Source organism: Galleria mellonella, unplaced genomic scaffold (assembly GCF_026898425.1).
Source record: "Galleria mellonella isolate WM207_F2 unplaced genomic scaffold, CSIRO_AGI_GalMel_v1 utg139, whole genome shotgun sequence".
Lineage (NCBI taxonomy): Eukaryota > Metazoa > Arthropoda > Insecta > Lepidoptera > Pyralidae > Galleria > Galleria mellonella.
In genome coordinates this window covers 575,408-599,515 of record NW_026441995.1, presented here as the reverse complement: position 1 = coordinate 599,515, position 24,108 = coordinate 575,408, and the positions used below count along the sequence as shown (strand labels likewise).

General features: G+C 33.8%; 2 protein-coding genes and 1 long non-coding RNA gene across 8 annotated transcripts in view; 2 read left to right on the top strand and 1 right to left on the bottom strand.

Annotated features, from left to right (window-relative positions):
• Positions 1-1,478: 1,478 nt before the first annotated feature.
• Positions 1,479-11,909, bottom strand: LOC113510283 (nuclear pore complex protein Nup85). Its single transcript, XM_052903301.1, has 9 exons — positions 11,709-11,909; positions 10,945-11,637; positions 9,853-9,975; positions 8,969-9,193; positions 7,536-7,645; positions 6,809-7,026; positions 5,667-5,903; positions 4,494-4,593; positions 1,479-2,790 (listed from the first exon to the last, which is right to left on the bottom strand). Exons 1-9 carry the CDS (start codon positions 11,775-11,777, stop codon positions 2,589-2,591), a joined length of 1,977 nt encoding a protein of 658 aa, XP_052759261.1. The 5' UTR covers positions 11,778-11,909; the 3' UTR covers positions 1,479-2,588.
• Positions 11,910-14,921: 3,012 nt separating this feature from the next.
• On the top strand, positions 14,922-17,140 carry LOC128202566 (uncharacterized). The gene is made up of 3 exons (XR_008253858.1): positions 14,922-15,127; positions 16,263-16,460; positions 16,897-17,140. It is a non-coding gene; the product is annotated as an uncharacterized LOC128202566 (long non-coding RNA).
• Positions 17,141-18,649: 1,509 nt separating this feature from the next.
• Positions 18,650-24,108, top strand: part of LOC113522144 (epsin-2) — a 45,250-nt gene continuing 39,791 nt past the window's right edge. For 2 of the 6 annotated variants that reach the window (XM_052903332.1, XM_052903336.1), the window contains exon 1: positions 18,650-18,884. The gene's annotated coding sequence lies outside the window, so the exon portion shown is untranslated. Of the gene's footprint in view, positions 18,885-19,071; positions 19,475-24,108 lie in introns of those variants that run through there. The other 4 variants (XM_052903331.1, XM_052903334.1, XM_052903337.1 and 1 more) reach the window with 3 other exon arrangements.

Here is a 24,108-nt window from a genome sequence, read left to right as displayed (position 1 = left end):
ACTAATTTAACAATAAAATTAATCACAGCAACGCATGGCGGCCGACCTGATAAGGTATATTGCTAGCAATGGGATTGTTAATTCCCATTGCTAGCAATATGCCTTGCCAAGTCGACTTCCACGTGGGTTCCCCTGGAAACCGTCGTGCTAAATTACAGATGTATCCATCACTATGGGCTAACTGACCTGCCGTTTCATTCTCACTTATCATCCCTCACTGGTGCCAGCGTATACTGTTAGTGCAAGCGGAGGCACTATTCTAGTAAAAAAAAACTTTATTTTATTAGGAAATAAAAACAATTTCTATCTAATGCGACCACAGCGGATACAGCTTTAATTGACCAAATCTGCCCTCCTAGTCAAACATCAAATGAATCTATCAACACGTCACAATTAGGCATGACCGAGAAAGAACAAGACGAATGTTGCTATCTCGTTTTATCTCAGGCGATAACGTGTCTACCGATAGGTTTACAATTTGTCTACAAGGGCTGATCACATTCACAATTTATTATTTACATTATTATTTTATTATATGATCATTACATTCCTATCTAAAGAGGGCGCTCAAGTTTTACGTAATGCAATATGGCGGAAGGGTCTTATAAAATGTTACTATACGTTACAGGTGCGGGAGTGGGGTTCGAACGACGCGATCCATAACATTGTTTTTTTTTTTATTAAAATTAAAAACTAGAGAACTCTAATCTCCCAAGTTGGCAAACCTTTTTGTTTGTTTTACTTTATGGGGTATCCTTCGACTACGCCATTTTTGTTTTCATTGTCAGTATTTACGTAAAAATGGTCACTGACAGTACGTAATGTGTAGGAGGGGTGAAGGGGGGGGGGGGGGCAGAATACTGTTACGGCGCATTACATGGGGTACAGGTAGAGTCAAACATCTACAAAAATTGCATTACGACCCCTAATGTTAACCATACAAAATGGACAATTCCATTGCGTTATTGAAACATTCAGTACTTCTTGGATTCCACTGGAATGTAAAGTGCGTACATTTTCAAATTGCCTATTATTATACCACAATTGTTTATTTGGTTTCACAATATAATTAATACAGAATTTCCTTTTGGCTTACAAAAATAAAAGTGTATTACATGTGGAATGAAACAACTTTTTATGTAGAATGTTCAATGCTGTTTAGCCTGCCAAGCGTGGCAACTATGAAACCGCCCCCCCCCCCTTCATCTCACACTAACTTTTGTTATGGGAAACTCGATTTTATTTATTTTGTAATAGAACACATAAAAATGGTTTCCCTTTATTTGATAGTGTGTTCTTTTATTTAATAATATAATTACCATTTTAAAAAACTTACAACCGTAGATACTTTAAAAATTAAACCTGCAACTATTAATATGTTAAAACGATGTCGTAAATTAATTACGACTTGGAGAAAACTAATTTTAATTTTTGAAAACCGAAAATAGCAATTGCTTCTTAATAAAAAAAAAAAAAAAACAGGTATTTATTAATTTTATTTCGTCCAATATTTGTTCTAAACTGCACACACTTCAGATCTGACCAATTCATGTTAAAACATCGCAAAAGATACCAACAAAAGCTTGATATTTTAGAAAATAATACAGAGATTACGTTTAAACAAGAAATTGAATACGGTTTACTAGTTTCATTTAGTTTACATAACATTAAACCACATAATTACATAAAAGTAAGTTCGTTTGAGAAACCTTAACACCTCGGTCATTTTCTACCATTCAACCGTGAGTTATTTAGAAAATATAGTAACTTTTTTTTCTAAGTAATTTAAAACTACCAATAATCAAAATAAGTTTATTAAAGTAAAAAATTCGGACACAGCCCGGAGAGAATACCGAAAGTCCAAAACACTGAATGGATGGTAACCCCAACTCCAAATATTCGGGGGGAATGGGATTGTTAGTAATGGAGTTTGACAGCCCCATTGCTAGCAATATGCCTTATTAGGTGGACCTCCACGTGGTTCCCCCTGGAAACCATCGTGAACAATTCTTGTTGAATTCGTCACGATGGACTAATTGACCTGCTTCATCCCCACCTATCATCGTTTACTGGTGCCCCGCCGGTGTATACCGATAGCGCGGGTGGGGTTATCATTCCATTATCATCCATAAAAAAAACTCCAAATATTCGAGTTACAAAATTCTATTCATTAACAAAATGTTTCTATAGTGAAGTTTTTTTTTTATACAACTTAGAATGGCAAACAAGCTGACGGCCTACCTGATGGAAAGTGGTAACCGTCGCCTACAGACATGAGCAATACCATGGACATAACAGAGTATACTGTTTCGCCCATGATACCCCCATGCGTTGCCATTCCTGAGGACTCAGGTGTTATTCCTCTGTACCCTGTAAATTCACGCCATATCCCACCCTTCAAACCGAAACACAGCCATGCAAACACAACTGCTTCACGGTAGAAACACGAATGCGACAGAGGTACCCAAGCAAACGACTTTCGTGCAAAGTCTCCCTCTGGTTATCAAAATTATATATTCATTAGCACTTTGCACTGCACTTCAACACACTATTGTATAAAAATAAGTCTTTATACACTTGGATTATCATCATTCATCCTCGACATCTTCCAAACACGTCCGCGCTAGATTCCTGGCGAGGGCCAAGCGTAGTAAGTCCGCCTTCTCTCCTGTGAGCTCCTTCGATCTCAACTCTAAACACAGCATGATCTCGAACGTGTCCGACGAGGAGAACACCGCCTCCTCTGACTCCAGAAGTGGTAGTGTGTCTAGAAGGAGGGTTTCCCAGAAACTGTAAAAATAAAAATAAAAATCATGATAAACCATAGTTTTACAAAAAAGAAGTCAAACATGCGATAGACAGATTTCAAGGCATGTTTAGACGTTTTGCTATAAAAGAGTGTTTAACATCTGTTAATGTCTAAACAAAGTGAATGTCTAAACAAACAAAAATATATATGTACAAAAGTCGATTGCTTGGGTACCTCTGCCCCATTCGTGTTTCTACCGTGAAGCAGTTGTGTTTGCATTGCTGTGTTTCGGTTTGAAGGGTGGAATATGGCGTGAATTTACTAGGTACAGAGGAATAACACCTGTCCTCAGGAATGGCAACGCATGGTGGGTATCATGGGCGAAACAGTATACTCTGTTATGTCCATGGTACTGCTCATGTCTATAGGCGACGGTTACCACTTTCCATCAGGTGGGTCGTCAGTTTGTTTGCCATTCTAAGTAGTATAAAAAAAAACATGTAATTTATTTTTATACTTTTGCTGTAATGAAGACTAATAAATAGTAATAAAGTTAGAAATAAACATTATACTGCCATGTGGTCCCAGCATAAAATGGTCCTGCCCCGCCTTTCCCGTGGGTGTCATAAGAGACGACTAAAGGAACTTAAAAGTCCAGGGATGGCAGCAACGTAGCATCTCTTAAAATATCACCAAAACTTAACTGTCCACTGCTGGACATAAAGTTCTCCCTACTAAGGACTATTGCCAGTAATTCCACTCTGGACTCCACGTTGGCATTCGTAGTTAGGCTTTAGAGACGTTTTAAGAGGGACGCTGCTGCCTATTCTTCAACTGTTAAGTTCCCATAGTCGCCTCTTACGACACCCACGGGAGAGGAAGGGATGGCCCATCTATGGCGGGACCACAGAGTAAATACTAATATAAATAAATATTATTTGAGATTGCATGTAACATTTGACAGTGTGACTCTGTTGTCACTTGATATGGAAAGAGGTTGTGACGAAACATGCTGAGATAATGTAAAAAATATATACTACAAAAAATAATATTACTGTTTTCAACATAATAATTATTGTGGTGAATTATTTAAATTGTATGTTTAATTAATTAATGAAATATTTATGCATTATTTAAGTATGTATCTATATAATACAATTTTATCTTTGGCTGTTAAATTGGTTTTTCTTTTATTGGTAGAAAATGGAATAGTAACCCCACCTGCGCTTACGGGATACGCTGAAGGGGCACCAGTGAAGGGTGATAGATGAGGATGAAAACAGGTCAGTTAGCCCATCATGATGAATTCATCAGGAATCAACCATGACAGCTTCCAGGGGGAACCGCGAGGAGGTCAACCTGGCTGGGTACATTGCTAGCAATAGGATTCTTAATCTCCACCACCAACAATCCCTTTCCCCCTGGTAAATTGATTACACAGGGTTACACTCTGGGTTTGTTGTACACGTCCGTGTAGCCTAACTTCAGGTTGCAGCTGAAAATCAGTGCTTTACTTTTAAGCAAAACTATCACCGAGCTGTAGCCTATTTGGGTCACTGCGACACACATGGCGGAAACATAATATAGTATTTCTTCTTCTTTTGCTTTATATTAAAAAAAAAATGTAAATAATTTGATTCATACAATCAATTTGTTAATTTACGTGTGTCATAAATGTCTCAAATAAAGTGTTTATCTATCTACCTATACATATATATACAATAAAGAATAAATATTTACTTACTATTCGGGTGCAATTTTCGATGTTATTAACGATACTAGAAGTTTGGCGGCCTTCTTGAACTCCCTATTTTTATACAATCGATGGAAGTCACAGTATTTTCCTGGAATCAAAAATATACTTATAGATTTATATTTCCACACATTTTTTTTAGCTCATAAGGCTTATTATGTCTGAAAAAAATTGTCTGCATTGTTGAAGTTATAAAATATATATATAAATTAAAAAATCCTATGGTTACTTCGATTATATAGTTTATGTTAAAAAAAAATAATAATAAAAAGCAATTTTTAGTAATTTAATCTTTAAAATATTATATATCTATATTATATTATATAAACCAGGGGGAGACTATGTACAAAAGTGGGTACAAAATTTGGGTACCTCTGTCCCATTCGTGTTTCAACCGTAAAGCAGTTGTGTTTGCACGGCTGTGTTTTGGTTTGAAGGGTGGGATGTGGCGTGAATTTACAGGGTACAAAGGAAAAACATCTAAGTCTTCAAGAATAGCAACGCATGGGGGGTATTATGGGCGAAACAGTATACTCTGTTATGTCCATAGTACTGCTCATGTCTATAGGCGACGGTTACCGCTTTCCATTATCACTAATAAAAATAAATGCAAGAGGGTGAAACCCCCGTTGATGGAACAGGGGCATCGGTACTTTGGTGCAGTAGAGTGCGAGTAGATAGATAGATAGATACTCTTTATTGTTTCCTCCAAAAGATTACAATAGTAAACTTATTATAAATATAAATAATTACAAGAAATAATCACAATGAGAAAACAATGGGCGACCTTATCGCTAAGAGCGATCTTTGCATGGAGAGGAGTAATTATAAACAATTTGGTAGGAGGCATGATAAAAAATTTTGTTAGTTCTAGATATGAAATAGAATAAAGTTCTAGATATAAATATTATCCCTACTCATTATTATATATACATATACACATACATACACATACATACACACATACACATATATACATACATGCACATAAACGTTCACGAAAAATATGCAAGTAATAAGTATGCTAACCAGACATATAAACACATTAAGGAGATGACAACTTGCATCAAATAAAAGTCCTTAACTTTTGTTTTAAAAGTAACCAGACATTTATATATTTCGTATGGAAACTGGTAGAGCGTTCCATAGCCGTACAGTACTGACCCAGGAACAGCAGGCGGTCGGCGCGCAGCAGCTCGGGCCCGGCGGACAGCAGCAGGTCGCGCGCGGGCAGCGGGCGGCCGCCGCTGTAGCCGCTGTAGCCGCAGTAGCCGCGCAGCGCGGCGTCGGCGGCGCGCGCGCACAGCCGGCCGCAGCGGCCGCGCAGCGCCCAGCCCAGCGCCGCGCCCGCCCGGCCCGCCGCCAGCCGCCGCGCGCCAGCCGCCCGGCACACGCTCTGCACTGCCAAATTAACAACATGGTGACGCTTGCCAACTGCAACGCTCACACTCAGTTTTTATACCACTGAGGTGGCAAACAAGCATACGGCCCGCCTGATGGTAAGCGGTCACCGTAGCCTACGAACGCCTGCAATACCAGGGGTATTACGCGCGCGTCGCCGACCCTGAAGAAACCTATTTACCCTCCTTTTGAAGAACCCCACGCTGTAGTCTCTCGGGAAAACCTCGGCAGGGAGCTCATTCCTTAACCTGAGTGTTCGTGGGAGAAAGCATCTCTGAAACCATTTAGGCTGTAAGGTATGAGGGTGAACTCTCTGTCGATGGCGAGCCGTACGATGGTAGAAAGTGACCGTAGGCATCATATTGAATAATTCCTCTGAGCACAATCCATTGTATAAGCGGTAGAACACGCAGTTTCACTATATTCTTGATACTTTCAAATCCATAGAATTGGAAATAAAAAACACACTATTTTAAAATTATATTTTAACACATACTTACATACAATTTAAGATTGGATTCTACATAAAAAAAAAGGGTACAAAGTCTCCCTCTTGTACCAGAGGGAGACTTTGTACAAAAGTTGATTGCTTGGGTACCTCTGCCCCATTCGTGTTTCTACCGTGAAGCAGTTGTGTTTGCATAGCTGTGTTTCAGTTTGAAGGGTGGGATATGGCGGGTAATTTACAAGGTACAGAGGAATAACAACTGAGTCCTCAGGAATGGCAACGCATGGGGGGTATCAGGGGCAAAACAGTATACTCTGTTATGTCCATGGTACTGCTCATGTCTATAGGCGACGGTTACCGCTTTTCATCAGGTGGGCCGTCAGCTTGTTTGCCATTCTAAATTGTATATTTCTGGCAAATAAATTTCATTTCATTAAATACAAATACTCAAACTTACCAACTCCAGAGAGTCCATATTTCTTGGCCTCAGCAATCACCCTCAGTGCTTTAGCATTAGTGTGCACGGGCACTCGCTCCAGCATTAATTCGGCGCGACGCAGACCTTCCGGTGGACAGGTGGCCAGGTACGACAGCCCCACTGACCACAGTGACTTGTGCTCCATTAGCAAACAGCCATATTCTAATACGAGACTGTCTCTGAGTCGAGCTGTTACACTGTAAACAATTTAATAAAAAAAAAAAAAAAAAACTATTAATCAACTAAAGAATGAGTTTAAAGTTCTAAAGTTTTTATTCTTGTCTCATCTTAGTAATATTTATTTATTTATTCTTTATTGCACAATAAAACTCTGTACAAGTGGCGAGCTTAATGTCGTATGGCATTCTCTACCAGCTTCTTCATTAGGTAAAAACAGAAAGCGAATGAAGGGCAGATGTGGTGAAAAATATGTGATACTAGCGGTTCGTCCCGGCTTCGCACAGGTGGACATTTTTACACAAAAAAAAAATGGAGTAACTTCTCCTGTTTTCCCAACATTTCCCTTCACTGCTCTGCTCTTATTGATCGTCCCGTAAAAATCCCCCCCTCCCCCCCCCCCAACCGGTCAGTGGGTTAAGGGCCTCTCGACAAGTGTAAGCCTCATTCATCTCACTCCACTTTAAAGTGGAGAAGGTTAAGGTTTTACAAATATTAATATTTGTAACAGTACAAACTCAATACTAACTTGGTTTGGTGTTTGTCAAATATCTTCAACTTGCCACATTGGTACAGGATGTCTGTGAGATGTGTCGCGAACCAACCATTGTCCGATATCTGTTGGATTTCATGTATAACCTGAAAATATTAATGATTTATTTAATAATAAACAAACCAAGTTATCTGTCATCCTGACACATTAGTATACTTATATAACAATAATTATGCAAAAATAACATTTTTTTTGTACTATTAAGGTGGCAAACAAGCATTCGGCCCACGTGATGGTATAATAAATAATAAATAATAAATAATAAATAATAAATAATAAACATAAAATAATATTTATTAAATTAAACTTAATAATAAGTATACAGAATAGTATTTTTTTATAAATCTACCACTCAGTACGTAGTGCAATTTTAGCTGAGAAGAACCTATAACCTATGAACGCCTGTAAAACTAGATGAAGTACGCGCGCGTTGGCGATCCTGAAAAAATCTCTATACCTCTTTTTTTGAAAAAAACCCATGCTGTGCTCTCTTGAAAAAACCTGGATTAATTTTTATTCATTAATTGTATTGTAATATCTTTATTATGTATACTTTACATTGAATAGATAAAAGATTTGCTATACAATAGCGGACTTATCCCACAGAGGAATATCTTACAATCTTTGAGAAACTGAAATAAAACTATAGAATGTTCTAGCTGACTTCTTTTGTCAATGAAGCTATTTGCAACTTTTGATAGTTAGAATTTTATTTTTGAAAACTATATGCTTTTTTATTATTATTTTAATACAATGTCTACATACATATATTTAAGGGGAAATTAATTCATTTTATTATATATGTACATAGACAATTACAATTTGGTAATTATGATATTATAAAATTCAAACTTGCTGTTTCAAAGTATTGTATAGAAAAAAAAATTAAAAGGTCTTTTATAGGAATGGACATCAAATGCTATATTATACAACTTACCAAACCCTGTAGTAGACAAAAAAAATTACCATTTAAAAGTGCTTTTAAACAAGACTATTTAAATAAAGATGACTTAAATATGAATGGTGGGACACCACTTATACACAAGAATTGTGGGTGAGGATGAAGTCATATCAGTTGATCCATTGTGACAAATAACCTCAGGAATTAAATACCATAAAATTAAAGAGGGACCACATAGAGGTCAACATGAACATGAACAATGCTGTGTGGTCCCGGCATAGAATAGACCACCCCTTCCTTTCCCATGGATGTCGTAAGACGCAACTGAAGGAGGATGAGAAATGGACAACAGTGTCCCTCTTATAACATCTTCAAAGTCTAAATGCGATTGCCAATCCGCCAAGCATGGCAACTACTAGCAAAACCCCTTCAAGGAGAGAGTTATGTTCAGCAGTGGACAGTTAAAGCCTGATATGATGATGAATGTTAAGAATATATCGTATATAACCTGATGCAAATCCCCGTCGAGCAGCGCCCGCACCAGGTGGTCGAGCAGGCGGCGCGCGGCCGGCGGCTGCGCCGAGCGCAGGGCGGCGCACGCGGCCGCCGCCGCGCCCAGCTCGCGCCGCCGCGTCCACGGCGCCGTGTACAGCACCCAGCCGCCCAGCAGGTCGAACCACGACACGTAATTGTCGCGGATCGATTCGAACGCCGAGTACTCGCCGATTATCAACTGTAACAGGCATTAGCATGTAAAAATTAATTGTAAAAGGGATTGTATGTGATAGGGTCTAACAGCACATTGCTGGGGGGAATTGGATGGGGGGAATGTTAGTAAACCTCCCCAAGGTTAGTTCCCATTGCTATCAATATACCCTATCAGGTTGATCTCCATGCGGTTCCCCATGGAAACTATCGTGACTAACTTATCATTGAATTCGTCACAATGGGCTAACTGACCTGCCTTTTCATCCTCCCCTATCACCTCTCACTAGTACCCCACCAGTCTATACCAATAGCGCAGGTGTGGTTACCATGCCATTTTCACCCATTAAAAATAAACCAATGTGGGTTAACATATTACCATAGCATGGCAATTGTTGGCAACACCCATCATATGGGGAAGGCCTATGTAATGTTAATACAATTTACGACATCAACCTTGTCTTATGTTTTGTATGTCTATAATTAAAAATATTTATTTTTTATTATTCAATTGTGTCTCCCAAATAAAATAAACAAATTCTAAATTGCATAAAATAAAAAGGAAATAAATTTTTATTTCATTTTATAGAGCCTTATCTTAGTAATAAAATTTTTATTGATTCCACTTATAACTGCAAAGAATGACGCTTCCAAATTAAATGCATTGTTAAAAAATTTAGATCTTACCCTCATTATAAGCTCGAGCTTAGGTTGTGATGCCAGGCTACGGCCAGAGAGTTTAGAACGACATTCAGCCTGCCAGTGTTTCCATGTTATGGTGAATTCTCCAGTTGATATACCACCATAAACCTGAAGTAAAAGGATTATTTAACTGCCTGAATTGATTAAGAATTTAAATATTCTACTGAACTAAGTGTTATCTTGCAGAAATCCATACCAATGGTTATTTGATGATAATTTATTTGTTTAAAGCCACTATCATTAACATCATCATAGTGCTAGAATACTGATGGATCTGACAAATATTACATATAAAGATCCGTCAGTATTCTATGACTATGAGGATATGTGTGTGACAGCTAAAACTTGAAGATTGACCACTACAATTACTACCAGAAGTTCCACAACTTTCTGTATTAGTCATCAATCTCTTGCTGCCATTTTGTTCACATATGTTTTGTGGTACATGTTTCATCACTAAAGGAGGAATGTTCAGGCAAATTATTAAATCTCTACTCAGAGTCAAATAACCAAGATGCAATGTAAATTGGACTCTCTTTTCAGCGCTTAGCCTCTCATTTGGACCATTGTGTGTATGACAAATAATGAAGAGTTTAAATCTATTTTGCAATTACTTAAAGTATGATAGTTTATTTACAATACATAAAATAAGCAAAAAAAAACATTATATGATAAAAAGGCAAGATATTGCTATTAGAACAGAATAGAAACAGTTTTTTTTTTTCCAATAATTTGCTCACAATTATAATCCATACTGTTACTGATAAATACTCTTATTGTTTCCTCCAAAACACTACAATAGTAAATTTATCATAGATACAAACAATTATAAGAAATAATCACAGTGAGAAAATATTGGGCGGCCTTATCACTGAAAGCAATATATTCCAGACAACCTTTAGATAGAGGAATAATTATAAACAATTTTAAAAAATACACAATGTAAATTCTATTATTTCTAATCGCATATGAAGATATAAGACATGCAATAATGTAAATATATAAGTATATATCCTTACTTAGTATATAAATATATATATAATCAATTATAATATCTATTTTAAACATGTTACTCACACTATAAACAGGCATAGTTCTCAAGGCGTTGTCTACTAATTTAAACTCATTAATGTCTGCTAAGGAATGAAGTTTAAGCAGAGCTCTCGCTACATCCACCCTTCCTTGTACGATCATACCAATAACTGTGTCCCAGTACTGTGGATGGTCCTCGGAGCCTTGCTCGCAGGCCTCCAGCACCTGCGCAGCCACCTGTTCATGGCAGGGGAAGTGGAACCGTATCCATTCGAGCAAAAATGGTAACACTATATCACCAGGTATGCTATCCACATATAAAATTTCACATAAATGCCATATACACTCTATTGAATAGAAAATTGTAATGTATGACATAAGGGAGTTTTTTTCAATCCCGTCAGATTCCTTCGCAGCTGCCTCCTGAAGGCTTTCAATACATACTCTTATGATAGATCGATATTGGCGGGAGAGTTTCAGAAATTCGACTTGATTGTCTGAAGTTTTCGCGGTTTCGGCCGCTTTCTGTAGGGATAGGTAGGTGCCATTGGACTCGTTCACTAGTTTCCTCAAAATTGGAGTAAATAACAAAATATCTTGACAAATGTTAACGATTCTGTCACCAGTTGTGTCCACCGGTGTTTTACTGACAGTTTGGCTTCGTGGGTATATAGTAAACTTATTTCCACATCGCCAAGTACATGCGACGCGATTTTCAAAACATTTATCAGGAAGAACCTAAAAATAAACGATCAAATTAATATAAATGTGCAAAATAACCTATTTAAGCTGGTAAAAATTAAACTCACGAAGGTTTTAACATTTTTCTCCAAAGTAGTTCGACTAGCACTAGAAAAAACATTTGGACCAATATTCATCTTGACAAAATTACACTTAAAGAATGTAAGAATACACTTTTATTGAATAAAGAAAAAATAAACGTTACAAAATGTTATAACCACATTAATTAAATTTTTTTTTTTTTTAGTACGTTTGTTCCGTTTGGAACAGGCTAAGGTCGGAGACCATGCTGCCTAGTCTTCAAAAAGATAATTTGTCTGGAATTTTATTTTTCTAATGTCGCTTCAATTATTGTCATAATCTTCAATATTTCATTTGTCAAATCCGGTAAGTACATTTTCATAAATATCTTTTCTTGAGTTTTCTTAAACCAGTGGATTTATCAAATTAAAAATAAATAATTATAAAAAATCATTGTCTTGCAATTCAATAAAAGTATTCTTATAGCTCCTTGAATGTTGTAGTAATATAAGTGAAAATAGCTTTGAAACAAGAAGGAAATCTTAAGAGAAGCGGGATTGAGTGCGGGATATTTTCGGGTTTTTTGAAGATAATCCTAAGTTCGTCAAACATAATGTGTCTTTGAATGACAAATTCAGAGCAATCAAAAAAAGGTGATGTAGAGATTGGGCTGTATTTGAGTTACACCATGTGCATGATGGGGAAGCGATCATGCCCATTCGGTGCAGGTGTTCGTTGAAATGTCCGTGGCCGATTCGTAATCTACAAATATTGGTGTAAAATTTTCTGTTTGTGTCCTTTCCTTTGCAGAACCACGGTTTTCCAATACGCCAATTAATTTTGCGGTACCATTTGCCTTTAGTCTGTAATATTTGAGTCCAATGCTCCTCCCATTTAGTTGTAACGATTTTATGTATTCCAATACTACAATCTGAATAACAAAGGGGTAAATCTTGAACACGAGCAGCACTTGAATTAATAATTTTAGCCAAAGTGTCTACTTGTTCATTCCCAAACACTCCAATATGTGAAGGGGTCCAGATGAAGATAATATCTTTTCCATATATAGTACAGAGATGATAATATTTATTACGAATTTCTTGAATTAAGTAGTTTGATGATGAAATGAATGTGTTATTTTTTAATGCCATAAGAACACTCATACTATCTGTAATTATAATCCATTTCGAATATAGTACCTGTTTTTCTATGTATTCTAATGCTAAAAATATAGCTTTTGCTTCTGCTGTGTAAATACTAGCCAAAGTTGAAATTTTATAACCGTGACCAAATCTATTTGACAAATCGTAAAAAGCCACTGAAGTGCTAAGTGCATTTTTGGAACCATCTGTATATATCTGCCTGTAGTCAATAAATTCTGATAAAGTCTCATACATATCGTGCTTTTCTTTTATGTCTTTACGTATAACAATTTTGATCTTACAGAACTTACTCTCATAAAGGCCATTATAACAAGGAAGTATCTTACTACTATAGATGTTATATTCATCTCGTAAATTCAAATCATTGACAATAGTTTTATTCAAAAACATAGAAATGGGGCAATTTAATAATTTGAGTATGAGTGGGTTATTGGAAACTGAAAAAACTTTGAAGAGAAATTTGAGTTTTAGGTATTCGAAACGAAGAAGGATAGGAGGCAAATTACATTCTACTTGCATTGAGATAATTGGAGAAGTATACATAGCACCTAAAATAAGTCTTAAATTCATATTTTGAATTTTTTCGAGTTTTTCTACTAATTTATGTTCTGAGGCATAACAAAAGAAAGCGTAATCAAAATTACTTCTAACAAGAGATTTGTAAAGTAAAAGGATAATTTTAGGATCAGCTCCCCAGTTACGACCAATTACAGATCTTATTATATTAGTGGCTCTTAAAGCACGATCTACTAAGCAATCAACGTATAGATCCCATTTTAAATTTTGATGAAAAATTACCCCCAGAAATTTAACGCTACAGTCTGTTGGAAGAGTTTGATTATTATATATAATATTTATTAATGGAACATATTTATGAACTTGATGAAAAACAACTACTTTACTTTTGGTTAAACTAATATCGAGGGAAAGAAGAGAAAAATATTTCTCAAGTCTTTTTAATGACTCATTTAACACTAATTGCATATCAATAATATTCTTTCCTTTTATATAAATTAATAAATCATCGGCAAATTGCAAGTTGTTCACACTGTTTCCTAAAATTGAATTAAGTTTATAGATATATAAAATATATAGTAGCGGGCTTAGAATACCACCTTGACATACTCCTTTAGAGCTTAACCTAGGTCCTATTAATTTACTATTTACTTTAACATACACTTCTCTATTACTAAGAAAATTATAAATCCATTCGATAAGTTTCATTGGAAGAAATGAGGATAGAATCGAAGATAGAACTGTTAAATTTACATTGTTAAAAGCTCCTACGACATCTAAAAAAACAGATAGAACATATTCATCGTTATTCAAAGCAGTACTAAGGTCGACATAGAAGTTCGCTAAACTTTCGCGCGCTGAATATCCACGGCGAAAACCAAATTGATTCGATGGTAATATACTATTACTTTCAATAAAGAACTCTAAACGCTGTTTAATTAATTGTTCGAATAATTTGCCTGCACAGGACGTCAATGTTATAGGTCTATAGGAGTCGAAATTTGTAGGATCTTTACCGGGTTTAATTACTGGAATCAAACAATCCATTTTCCATTCTGGTGGGATAATACAGTCCTTCCATAAATCGTTAAAAATTTGTAAGAGTTTAGTAAGGTTTATTTTATTCAGCAATCGAAACATATTGTATGTTAAGCGATCAAGGCCACTAGCTGTATCTTTTCTAGATTTTACTGCACTGGATATTTCATCAATTGAGAATGGGTCAGTGAGAAATTTTGGGCATGAATTAACAGAATTAAACTGTTTGTCATCAAAAGGTGAGTGTACAAAATCAGGAGTATATTTGCGTAAAAAATCATTGACCCATGATATATCTTTAAAATGATTTTGACGATGTTTTGAATTTAGTTTTCTCATATTTTGCCAAACAGTGGAAATTGGTGTTAATCTATTAAATTTGGAACAAAATTCCTGCCACCCCTGTTGTCTTACTTGCTTAATTACTAACTTTTTAACAGCTTGAACTCTTTTAAAATTTATGTAATTATCGAGAGTTGGATTTTGTTTAAACCTAAGGTAAGCCGCTTTACTATCATTGACAGCTGTCGCACACCTGTTATTCCACCAAGGTACTGCAATATGTTTGTGCCTCTTTGAAGTATTTGCACCGCTATTTGATAAGTTCCTACGTGGAACGGAACGTTCCACAGCTGTCAAAATAATTTTACAGAACCTATTGTAATTGTTTAAGGGTTCATTGACATCATACTCGAAATCCAAAAGTAATCGATTAACAGTTTCAGAATAAAGATCCCAATTAACGAGACGTAGGTTTATACGATTTAACAAAAGTTTATTAACTTCATCTATAGGAGCATGTTGTTCACCTGACGGAGTTGATGAAGAGTTCTTTGTGTTTATTTTAGTAAAAGTCGGCAGGTGATAACTTCCTAACGGATCATCATGAACCGACCACTCGCATTTTAATGATATGGATGGGGATACCATAGTTAAATCAAGGCCATTGGGTCTCCAAATATGAGAGCCAACAGTAATAACTTGCTTATCATTTAATAGTACCAAATTACATTCATCTAAACAATCAAGAATGTCTTTACCTCTTGTATTAGTGGAGGTACAACCCCACATAGTATGATGTGCATTTAAATCTCCAGATATGATAGTGGGTTTAGGAAGAGACTCCAAAAAGAACTTAAATTTGGCTTTAGTAAAACTAGGTGTACTATTGGTAGGACAGTAAATACTGGCAACTGAATACCAAGAATTATTAACTTCAATACTAATAGCTATAGTTTGCAAAGAATTGTCGAAAAAAGAGTGAAGTTTTTTATATCTAATACTATTATGTATAATAATCGCTACTCCATTGTGGTTATTACCACAATCATTTCGTTCTATACAATAATCTTTAATTTTTAATTTGTAATGTGGTTTTAGCCAAGTTTCTGAGATGAGAGCAATGTGAATATGATGTTCATTTAAAAATTGTGTAAAAATATGTCGATTGCTCAGTAGGCTCTGAGCGTTCCACTGTATGATAGTTAATTGGTCTCGATTGAATTTTGTGAAATAGGTGTATTACCAAAAGTATCATATAACACATTCAAAACACTTTTAGTGTTAATAGATGTGTTCTTTGTGTTATGTAGTGAAATAAGTTTGATTATGCTTTCTATTAAAAGTGATAAACTCTTGTTATCAGAATTTAGAATTGAAATTAGGTCTACATTTTTTTTAGGTTTGTTACCCAGTTTAGGAAATATTTCAGTGCTAAGTATATCTCCAAAAGAAGCAGGTCTGAATTTAGATCTATTTTCAGCAATTTTCTTTTGTTTAACAGGGCATTGCGGTGATACACTTGTGTGATTTCCATTGCAGTGTACACAAATAGCGTTTTCCATTCCAGTTGTACAAGTTTTATAATTATGCTCACCTTTGCAGATGCTGCAACGCTCAGAATTCTTACAGAATTTAGCTAAATGTCCATACCTCAAGCACCGGTAGCATTGTTTAACTGGTGGTATATATGGAGTGACATTGTGGCGCCAACCTCCAATATCCAGATATTCAGGTAATACAGATGCAGCAAAAGTAATTGTCACGGTTAGAGTTGGCTGTAACACATATCCATGAGTCAAGGTATTTTTTCTTAAAATTCTTTTAATAGCAATAATTTTCTTAGAACTCGATATCATAGTATATATTTTTTTATTAGATATATTTGTAGGTACATTTCTAATAACGCCTGTAACTTCTGTTGAAGAAGCAGGAATACTGGCCTTAAAATGGTAGTCATTTAAAAAAGTTTTATTATTTAAAAAAGCATTGGCTAAGTCTGGCTTTTGAAAGTATACTCCGATTTTGAATTTATTTATAGATCTAAGATAAGTTACCCCTTTATTAAATCGTTTTAAACAGGAGGAGAGTGAGAGCAAGTCTCTGGATCCAATGGTTTTCTGACTATCTGAGGATTCTACAAAGACAACAAATTCTGTCCCAGGGGATTCCTCGGGATATCTTCTAATATAATCTGTGACGTAGTAAGGTTTATACTTATCGGCCTTATCAATTTCAGATTCTGAGTCAGTAGAAGTATCTTCCGAATATATATCCTTGTCATTACAAGGTTCATGGTCTACATCACCTGAATCGTCATCTTTTTTTTTCCTTTTTCTACAACTGCGCTTCCCCATGAATGCTAATTATATTACTGTCGCTGAATTTAGTGAAAATATAATATTTTATTCAATAATAAGAATTGATAGAGATAGTTTTAATAAATTAATAAAAAAAATTTAAAAAACCCGCTTGTTCTTATTCGAGTTTCCCGCCTTTTCCACCTCAATCAAAAAAATCTTAAAATTGTATTTTTTGCTGTCAATGATAAAGAGTATATAATGAATGACTGACTGATAACAAGTTCTAGTCAAATTACTGGGGGCAAAATACCGTAATATCGGGGTGAACGCCACAAAAGAAAAAAAAAAATTACTGGTGACAGCAGACTACATTCTGCATAGATTATGGACAGAGAGAACATTTCTGAGACGCCGTATTCTAAATTTATCTCCTATTCTAATATGTTAATTTTATAATTTCGCTAAACTACTGTTTTACGAACCATCATAAATAATTTTGACTTAAGCTTAGTAGATAGTTTGTTTATATTGGTCCTTAGAATAAAAATTTTGCTATAATATCAAATTGAAATTTTTATTATGAAAATAAATATACAAAGATGGGGGAAAGGGATTGTTAGTAATGGAGACTGAGAAGTCCATTACTAGCAATATACCCATCCAGGTCGACCTCCTCGCGGTTCCCCCTGGAAACTATCATGGTTAATTCCTAATGAATTTATCATGATGGGCTAACTGGCCTGTTTTCATTCTCATCTATCACCCTTCACTGGTGCTCCGCCAGCGTATCCCATTAGCGCAGGAGGGGTTACCATACCATTTTCACCCATAAAAAAAAAAAAAAAAAAAAAAAAAATATACAAAGATAGCGCCCCAGAATCGACTCCAGTACCTCGGAATCTACCATAAATTGAAATCCGAATTTTGAAACTCAATTTCAAATTTAAATCTTACCATAAAAATCCAAAGGAACAAATATTTTAACATACGTACATACATATATATATCTGCATCGCTTATCTCCTATTAGGGTAAATACAAACAAATAATAAGCGACATTTTAATATTTTTAAACGCTATGTAACGTGTATTTTTAACATGAAATTTGTGTTTTGATCAGTCTCGAAATTTTAGAAAACATTTCATGGTAGATCCTTTGCTTTTTACGACATGCTGATCCGTAAGTGGTGCTACATTAATTATTTTGGCATAGTGATTACCACTCGCAAGACAAAGAAGAAAAGCTAGTTCCATCTCTGAACTACAAATAGTAAAAATACTAAGATCTCTATAAAGTGGTTGATGTGGGAGCGAAATGAAAAATAATGAAATGTCAAGACAAATGAAATTTTAATGAGAGAGAGAGAGAGAGAGAGAATAAGAGAAAATAGATAGATCAATTTAGGAAAATAAATTTTTAGTGTAATAAATTATAAAAATTATTAATTTTATTACTTTTTGATAAAAAAAAACTATAATTTATTAATGCTAGTATTATCAGTAATAGTAAGATATAAAATTATAAACGTAATATTTTACATTCTATAGTTACAAATAGAGTAACAATAGTAATTCAATTACATTATTTGAAATTTATTATAATTCAATAAATTTTATTATTAATGTAAATCAACTATTTAAACTTTTATAGTCACTCTTTGTATATTCTATGTTGTAATAGAATACTAAAATTATAATCAAATTCATTTGTACGGAAGTCCAGTTGGAGGACATGTTGATTTCAGTCACAATTTGTCAATTCGTCAAAAAGTGTTTTGTTTAGACGCGATTTGAACAAAATTATTATATTGTAGATAGTGATTTCGTGCTGTGTGACGTGATAATAATATAATGTGTAATATATTACATAAATAATTGAAAAAAAAAAAAAGAATTGATAATACAAGTCAATCATTGCCACTTGGTAAGTTTTCTTTGCTCCAAATTCTGCTTGTCATTAACTTTCTATGTAGTAAATAGATCTAGGCAATTCACGCGCTGTATCAGCATCCTTAGACCTTCACCTCCATTCAAGTGCACTTTTGAATAATTACGTAGTGAACGTACTTAGATAGAAGTCGCTTAGTTTCTGTCATTTGTAAAACTAAACTGTAGTCGTGTGGCGAAAATACGCCAAATCGGTTGTTTATTCACAGATTGTGTAGTTGTTTTATGACGTCAAGTGTATAAGTTCGAGATTCTTTGTGCCATATATTGATATGATAAATGTTATCTGCATTTGATAATGATAACAGGTTATACCTAAGTATCTACAAAAAGTATTGCTAATGTAGAAATTAAAGTAGAAGATTGTGTTATAATACTATTGAATTGTGACGGTGCTACTGCAGTTCCTATTTCTGTTTATACTGTGTAAGTTATGTTTACATTGAAATGTTATGTTAGGTTAACTTGAAATATGTGCATCAAGTTGTGTACCTCAGATGAATTTAAACTATTTTGTGAGAATAAAACTTGTTATCAAGTGAAAAAGGTCATCGCTGTATATTATCAGTAAGGAACAAATTATATTAATTACTTAGATCACTGCATACCCTCGGGTATGGGTTATATATATACTCAATAATCCCATCGGTGAACAGAGTGTAATAGAATATAACATCCCCATGAGTCGGAGTAATAATCTGCAACATGTTACAGAAAGTCAGTGGATGCAGGTTGCTCAAGACCATTCAATATAGTCTTTCTCTCAAGTTACTACATAAGTGATCTAGCGATAATACTAAAATCTTTTCACACAAATATAAATTTTACATTTTAATTTTACAAAAACTAACAGATTTTTTTGTCTCTATAATTTTGTTTATCACACTTAATAAAAAGTAGATAAGTTGTTACAAGAAGTCTAATAAATACTGTGAACTCATTGTAGGTTTATTTTTTGTTCATTGCATTTTTTTATTTAATACTTATTTAAACTTAAAACTATATGATTCTAATTTTGAATTTAAATTGGGGAAACTGATTTGATTCCATGTGATTGGGCGACAAATGTAAATAAAGTTTCCTTTTTTTGAGAATTTCTAGATCTGGTGTGTATACACAAGTCTACAATTCTCACCTTGATCAACATACTTAACAACTACCTGTCCTTCACCTAAAATATTTATTATTCAACTTTTCGGAACTCTTAAATTTTGTCATCCAAAACTCCCTTTACAAAAATGCACTTTCCCAATCTTTATTTTTGATTGACACACTCTGTACCGAGCCATATGAAGAGAAAAAAAACTTTTTATATAAAATTAATTAGTTAAATATGGTATATAAAGAAAGTACAATACTGAAAAAAACGTTATTAAGCCTACTAATATGTAATAGACAATAGTGCAAAGTCTAGTTGGTGTCATATGTCATTGCCATAATATATCGTCATAGTCGTAGAATACTGACGGATCTGACAAAGATTACATATATATATATATATATCCATCAATATTCTACGACTATGACAATATATATAAAGTTAGAGCCAAACACTACTGTTGTTCAGAAGAAACTTACTATAATTTGTACTTATATGCATGTTCATAATTCTATATATCTTCTATTATATATATTTCTACTCTATATAAGTATAGAGGATTGGGACTTTTGATAGTAATAGTGATGGTCACTCTTTTAGTGTTGGCAGTCACACACATTTTTTCTTATGACTTAGAATGGCAAACAAGTGACATACCTAATAAAAAGTGGTAACTGTCACCTATAGATATGAGTAGTACCATAGACATAACAGAGTATACTGTTTCACCTATGTAACCCCCTATGCATTGCCATTTCTGAAGACTAAGGTGTTAGGCCGTAAATTCATTGCCGTATCCCACCCTTCAAACTGAAACAGCCATGCAAAGATAAGTGCTTTACAGTTGAAACTTGAATGGGATGAGGTACTCAATTAAACAACTTTTGTACAAAGTGGTAAATACATATAAATATATACATATACTAATGTTAGCAGAATTAAAATAGTTCTAGTCAAATAGCCAGAAAGTTTTAAATTAGAACAAATGATAGAAGAGCTACAGAAATAGTTAATGTAATTGTTTTATTGCCATCATGAACCTCTCGTATTTTCCTCATTGCTTGCTTAATGTCAATATTTTATTGAACCTTGTGATTTTGTCCTTTATGTACATATATTTTATTTGCATTAAATACCTGCCTATCTCAAAATACTTCCTAAACTATTAAAGAGCATCATAAGTATCTTGTATATTCTTATATATATATATTTTTTTGCATGAGTAAATACATATTTAATTAAATTTGCAAGAAAAATAACACATAAAAACACATTGTTAAATAAGTATGGAAAATGTTCTGAGATGAGAATTGTAAAAAAGAAAGACAAGTTTGAAAGTGGATGGATGGGAGTATAAAGGAAGAAAAAGATTCAAAAACATGGATGGACTCTGTGAAAAAGAATATGAGTGTTTGAAGATATGATGTGATAAGCTTATAATAGAGTCAGTATCAGAATTAAAACCAAAAACATACCATGTTGACCCCTAAATAATGTGAAAAACAACAATACTGATGAAAATTGATTCCATGAAGATAACTACTCACATTTTAACTATAATATGTTTATTGTTATCTAACAATAATGTTAACAACCGTGAAGGACTTTAACTACTGAGAGTTGGCATTTTTTTTTTTAATTTTATAAAAACTTCTATGACCCTGCAAAGCGTTTTCCTTGATTCTGAGATGTCAACTTGTTCTTCTATACAGTTATTACAGTTATTTATTTTTATTAACATTGTTGAACCGAGATGTTGTTTTGCATTAATTGTACTTAGAACAGTTCATATTCTATTTTAAAAAAATATGATTTGAAATTTTATGTACAGAATTAATAAATTGTAAATTTAGTGTCAGTTGAGGAAATTGTACTTAAGGCAAGATGCATCAATTTACGGTAAGGTGTACCACTATTTATTAAATATACAATTTCAATACATTTATTAAATTTAAACAAGTATTTAAAAGTAACAAGAAAGCATATAATCATTACTGTAATTCTTAATGAGGTAGGCAAGATAGAAGTATTTTTTACCAATATGGAAAATATAATTCTTGACATGTTCATATTTCACTAAGCATACTAGATTTTTGTTTTTCTATATGCGACGAGTCCTTTATTATTATCAAATAATAATAATTTTTAATAAGAAGTTTATTTTCAAGGCTTATTTTGAAGTTTGTCTGCCCATTAACCAGTACATATCTCTAAACTTTTATTACAATGTTCCTTTTTTATTTTTATATACTCTTTCCATGTGAGCCTTCTGCCCAAATATTAGAATTAAATTGAAATAAATATATAAATAAAGTTGAAGAAAATAAAAATAAATGCAATTAAAATGAATACATTTTTAGAATGATTTTTATATTGATTGTGTCTATACAGGAATACCTTTAAAGTTTATTATCACCTTACTAGGTACTTCAATAGTTATTTTATAATTTTTATTGTGTGTATGTGTGCTAAATTGTTTACTTAACTAATTAATTAAAAAGTGCTAAAATGGTGTTTCAAATGTGCAATTACAATTTTTAAATTTTATTTTCTTAATTTCAAAAAATTATTTGTAATAAAAAATACTATGTAAAATTCCTTACTAATTTAAAATATTACTGAAAATGAATGTGTTAGAATTGTAACAATAATAAATGCTAATGGAAGCCACAGTCAAAAAACACCAGTTGTCTGTTCTTCAAACAGAGATAAACTGATAACAGGATAATTATAATCTCCGACTGTTATTTTATTTGTCAAAGTTTACAAAGATGATTGTCAATTCTGAATGAGTTTTGACAATTCCTTTTACAATTGATTGAAGATGCCATTTTTCATTGCTGTGCAAAATACTGCTTATAAACGAAGCAAAATCTACCTGTACACACGATAGATAGACTGTATCTCGTGCGTGTTTAAATATTTTCCCTCAAATAATCAAATCTGATGTATCTATGAGACATTTCATGGTTTAAGTGTGTTTAGTGTACGATTTTTTTTTTTGGGTGCAAAAGTTGATTGTTTAGTGAAATTAAATTTATTTGCTCATAATACGAGACAAAGACATATTTTATAAATTTATAAGCCACGTCTTTCTAAGATTAGCATCTGTTTAAGAGTCATATTATGTATTTATGTATAAATTTTTATGTGACTCACACAATATCAGTGATAAGGTTATTATTATCTATTATTATAAATAAATATTAACTAATATACCTTTTTTATTATAAAGTAAACAATATTTTTAGAAGAATAAAAAAAGATTAAAAAAGACGATTTAATGATAATGTACATTTGTATTCGACTTTTGTAATGTAAGATTTTATTCCACGAATAAAAAAAAAAAGATTTCTATCTTGACAAAATTATTAATTTATGAAAAAGTAATCATTAAAATCAGGCTGCGGGTAAAAGTCAGTCGTATGGAATAGGTGCTTCTTTTTTAAATATGTAAAGAAAGATGGAATACCCAAACATTATATAAATAATGACGCAGTAACCAAAATTTATGTATGTGTGATTGTATGATGATAAAGCGATTCGTGATGCGTAAATAGTTACTGAGTCGTGTTCGTGAACAGTATTATCTCGGCGTATGTCGAAGGCTTATACAGGATGTAAAAGAGGGATTATTTTTATAATTTCAGTCTAGTGTCTTTACTCGGTCAAAACTATTGTTTTCTTTTAGTTTACTAAACTTTTAACTTGGACCTTTTTTACCACGTTACCTAGCTTGCTTACATATATGGCCAACACACATCTGTCTAGGGCGGTCCCTACCGATACATATATCATTCGTGAAAGATAAATCTTTTTCGTTTTTGGCACTACATAATTTTTAATCTACACTACTCTCTAATCACACTATTTCTATTAAAGTGCTTAGATTTTATAATGTGAAAATAAATATTTGCTATATTCATCATTATCGTATCAGCCTTTGACTGTCCACTGCTAAACATAAGCGTCCCACTCGGGGGGTTTTGCCCAGTAGTTGTCACGCTTGACAGGCGGATTGGCAACCGCAGCTAGGCTTGAGAGATGTTCTCGGTGGATTTCGAAAGGGAACCCGGGTCCCCAACACTTTGGCGCTGCGAGG

What these genes read in the sequence shown, in the direction of transcription:
- LOC113510283 (XM_052903301.1), bottom strand. Translation starts at nt 11,777, where the DNA reads ATGAATATTGGTCCAAATGTTTTTTCTAGTGCTAGTCGAACTACTTTG. An exon ending in GAACTATGCCTGTTTATAGT is followed by an intron (nt 9,976 to 10,944) that starts GTGAGTAACATG and finishes CTTTTACTTCAG; the next exon opens with GTTTATGGTGGTATATCAAC. An exon ending in AGCTCGAGCTTATAATGAGG is followed by an intron (nt 9,194 to 9,852) that starts GTAAGATCTAAA and finishes TGCCTGTTACAG; the next exon opens with TTGATAATCGGCGAGTACTC.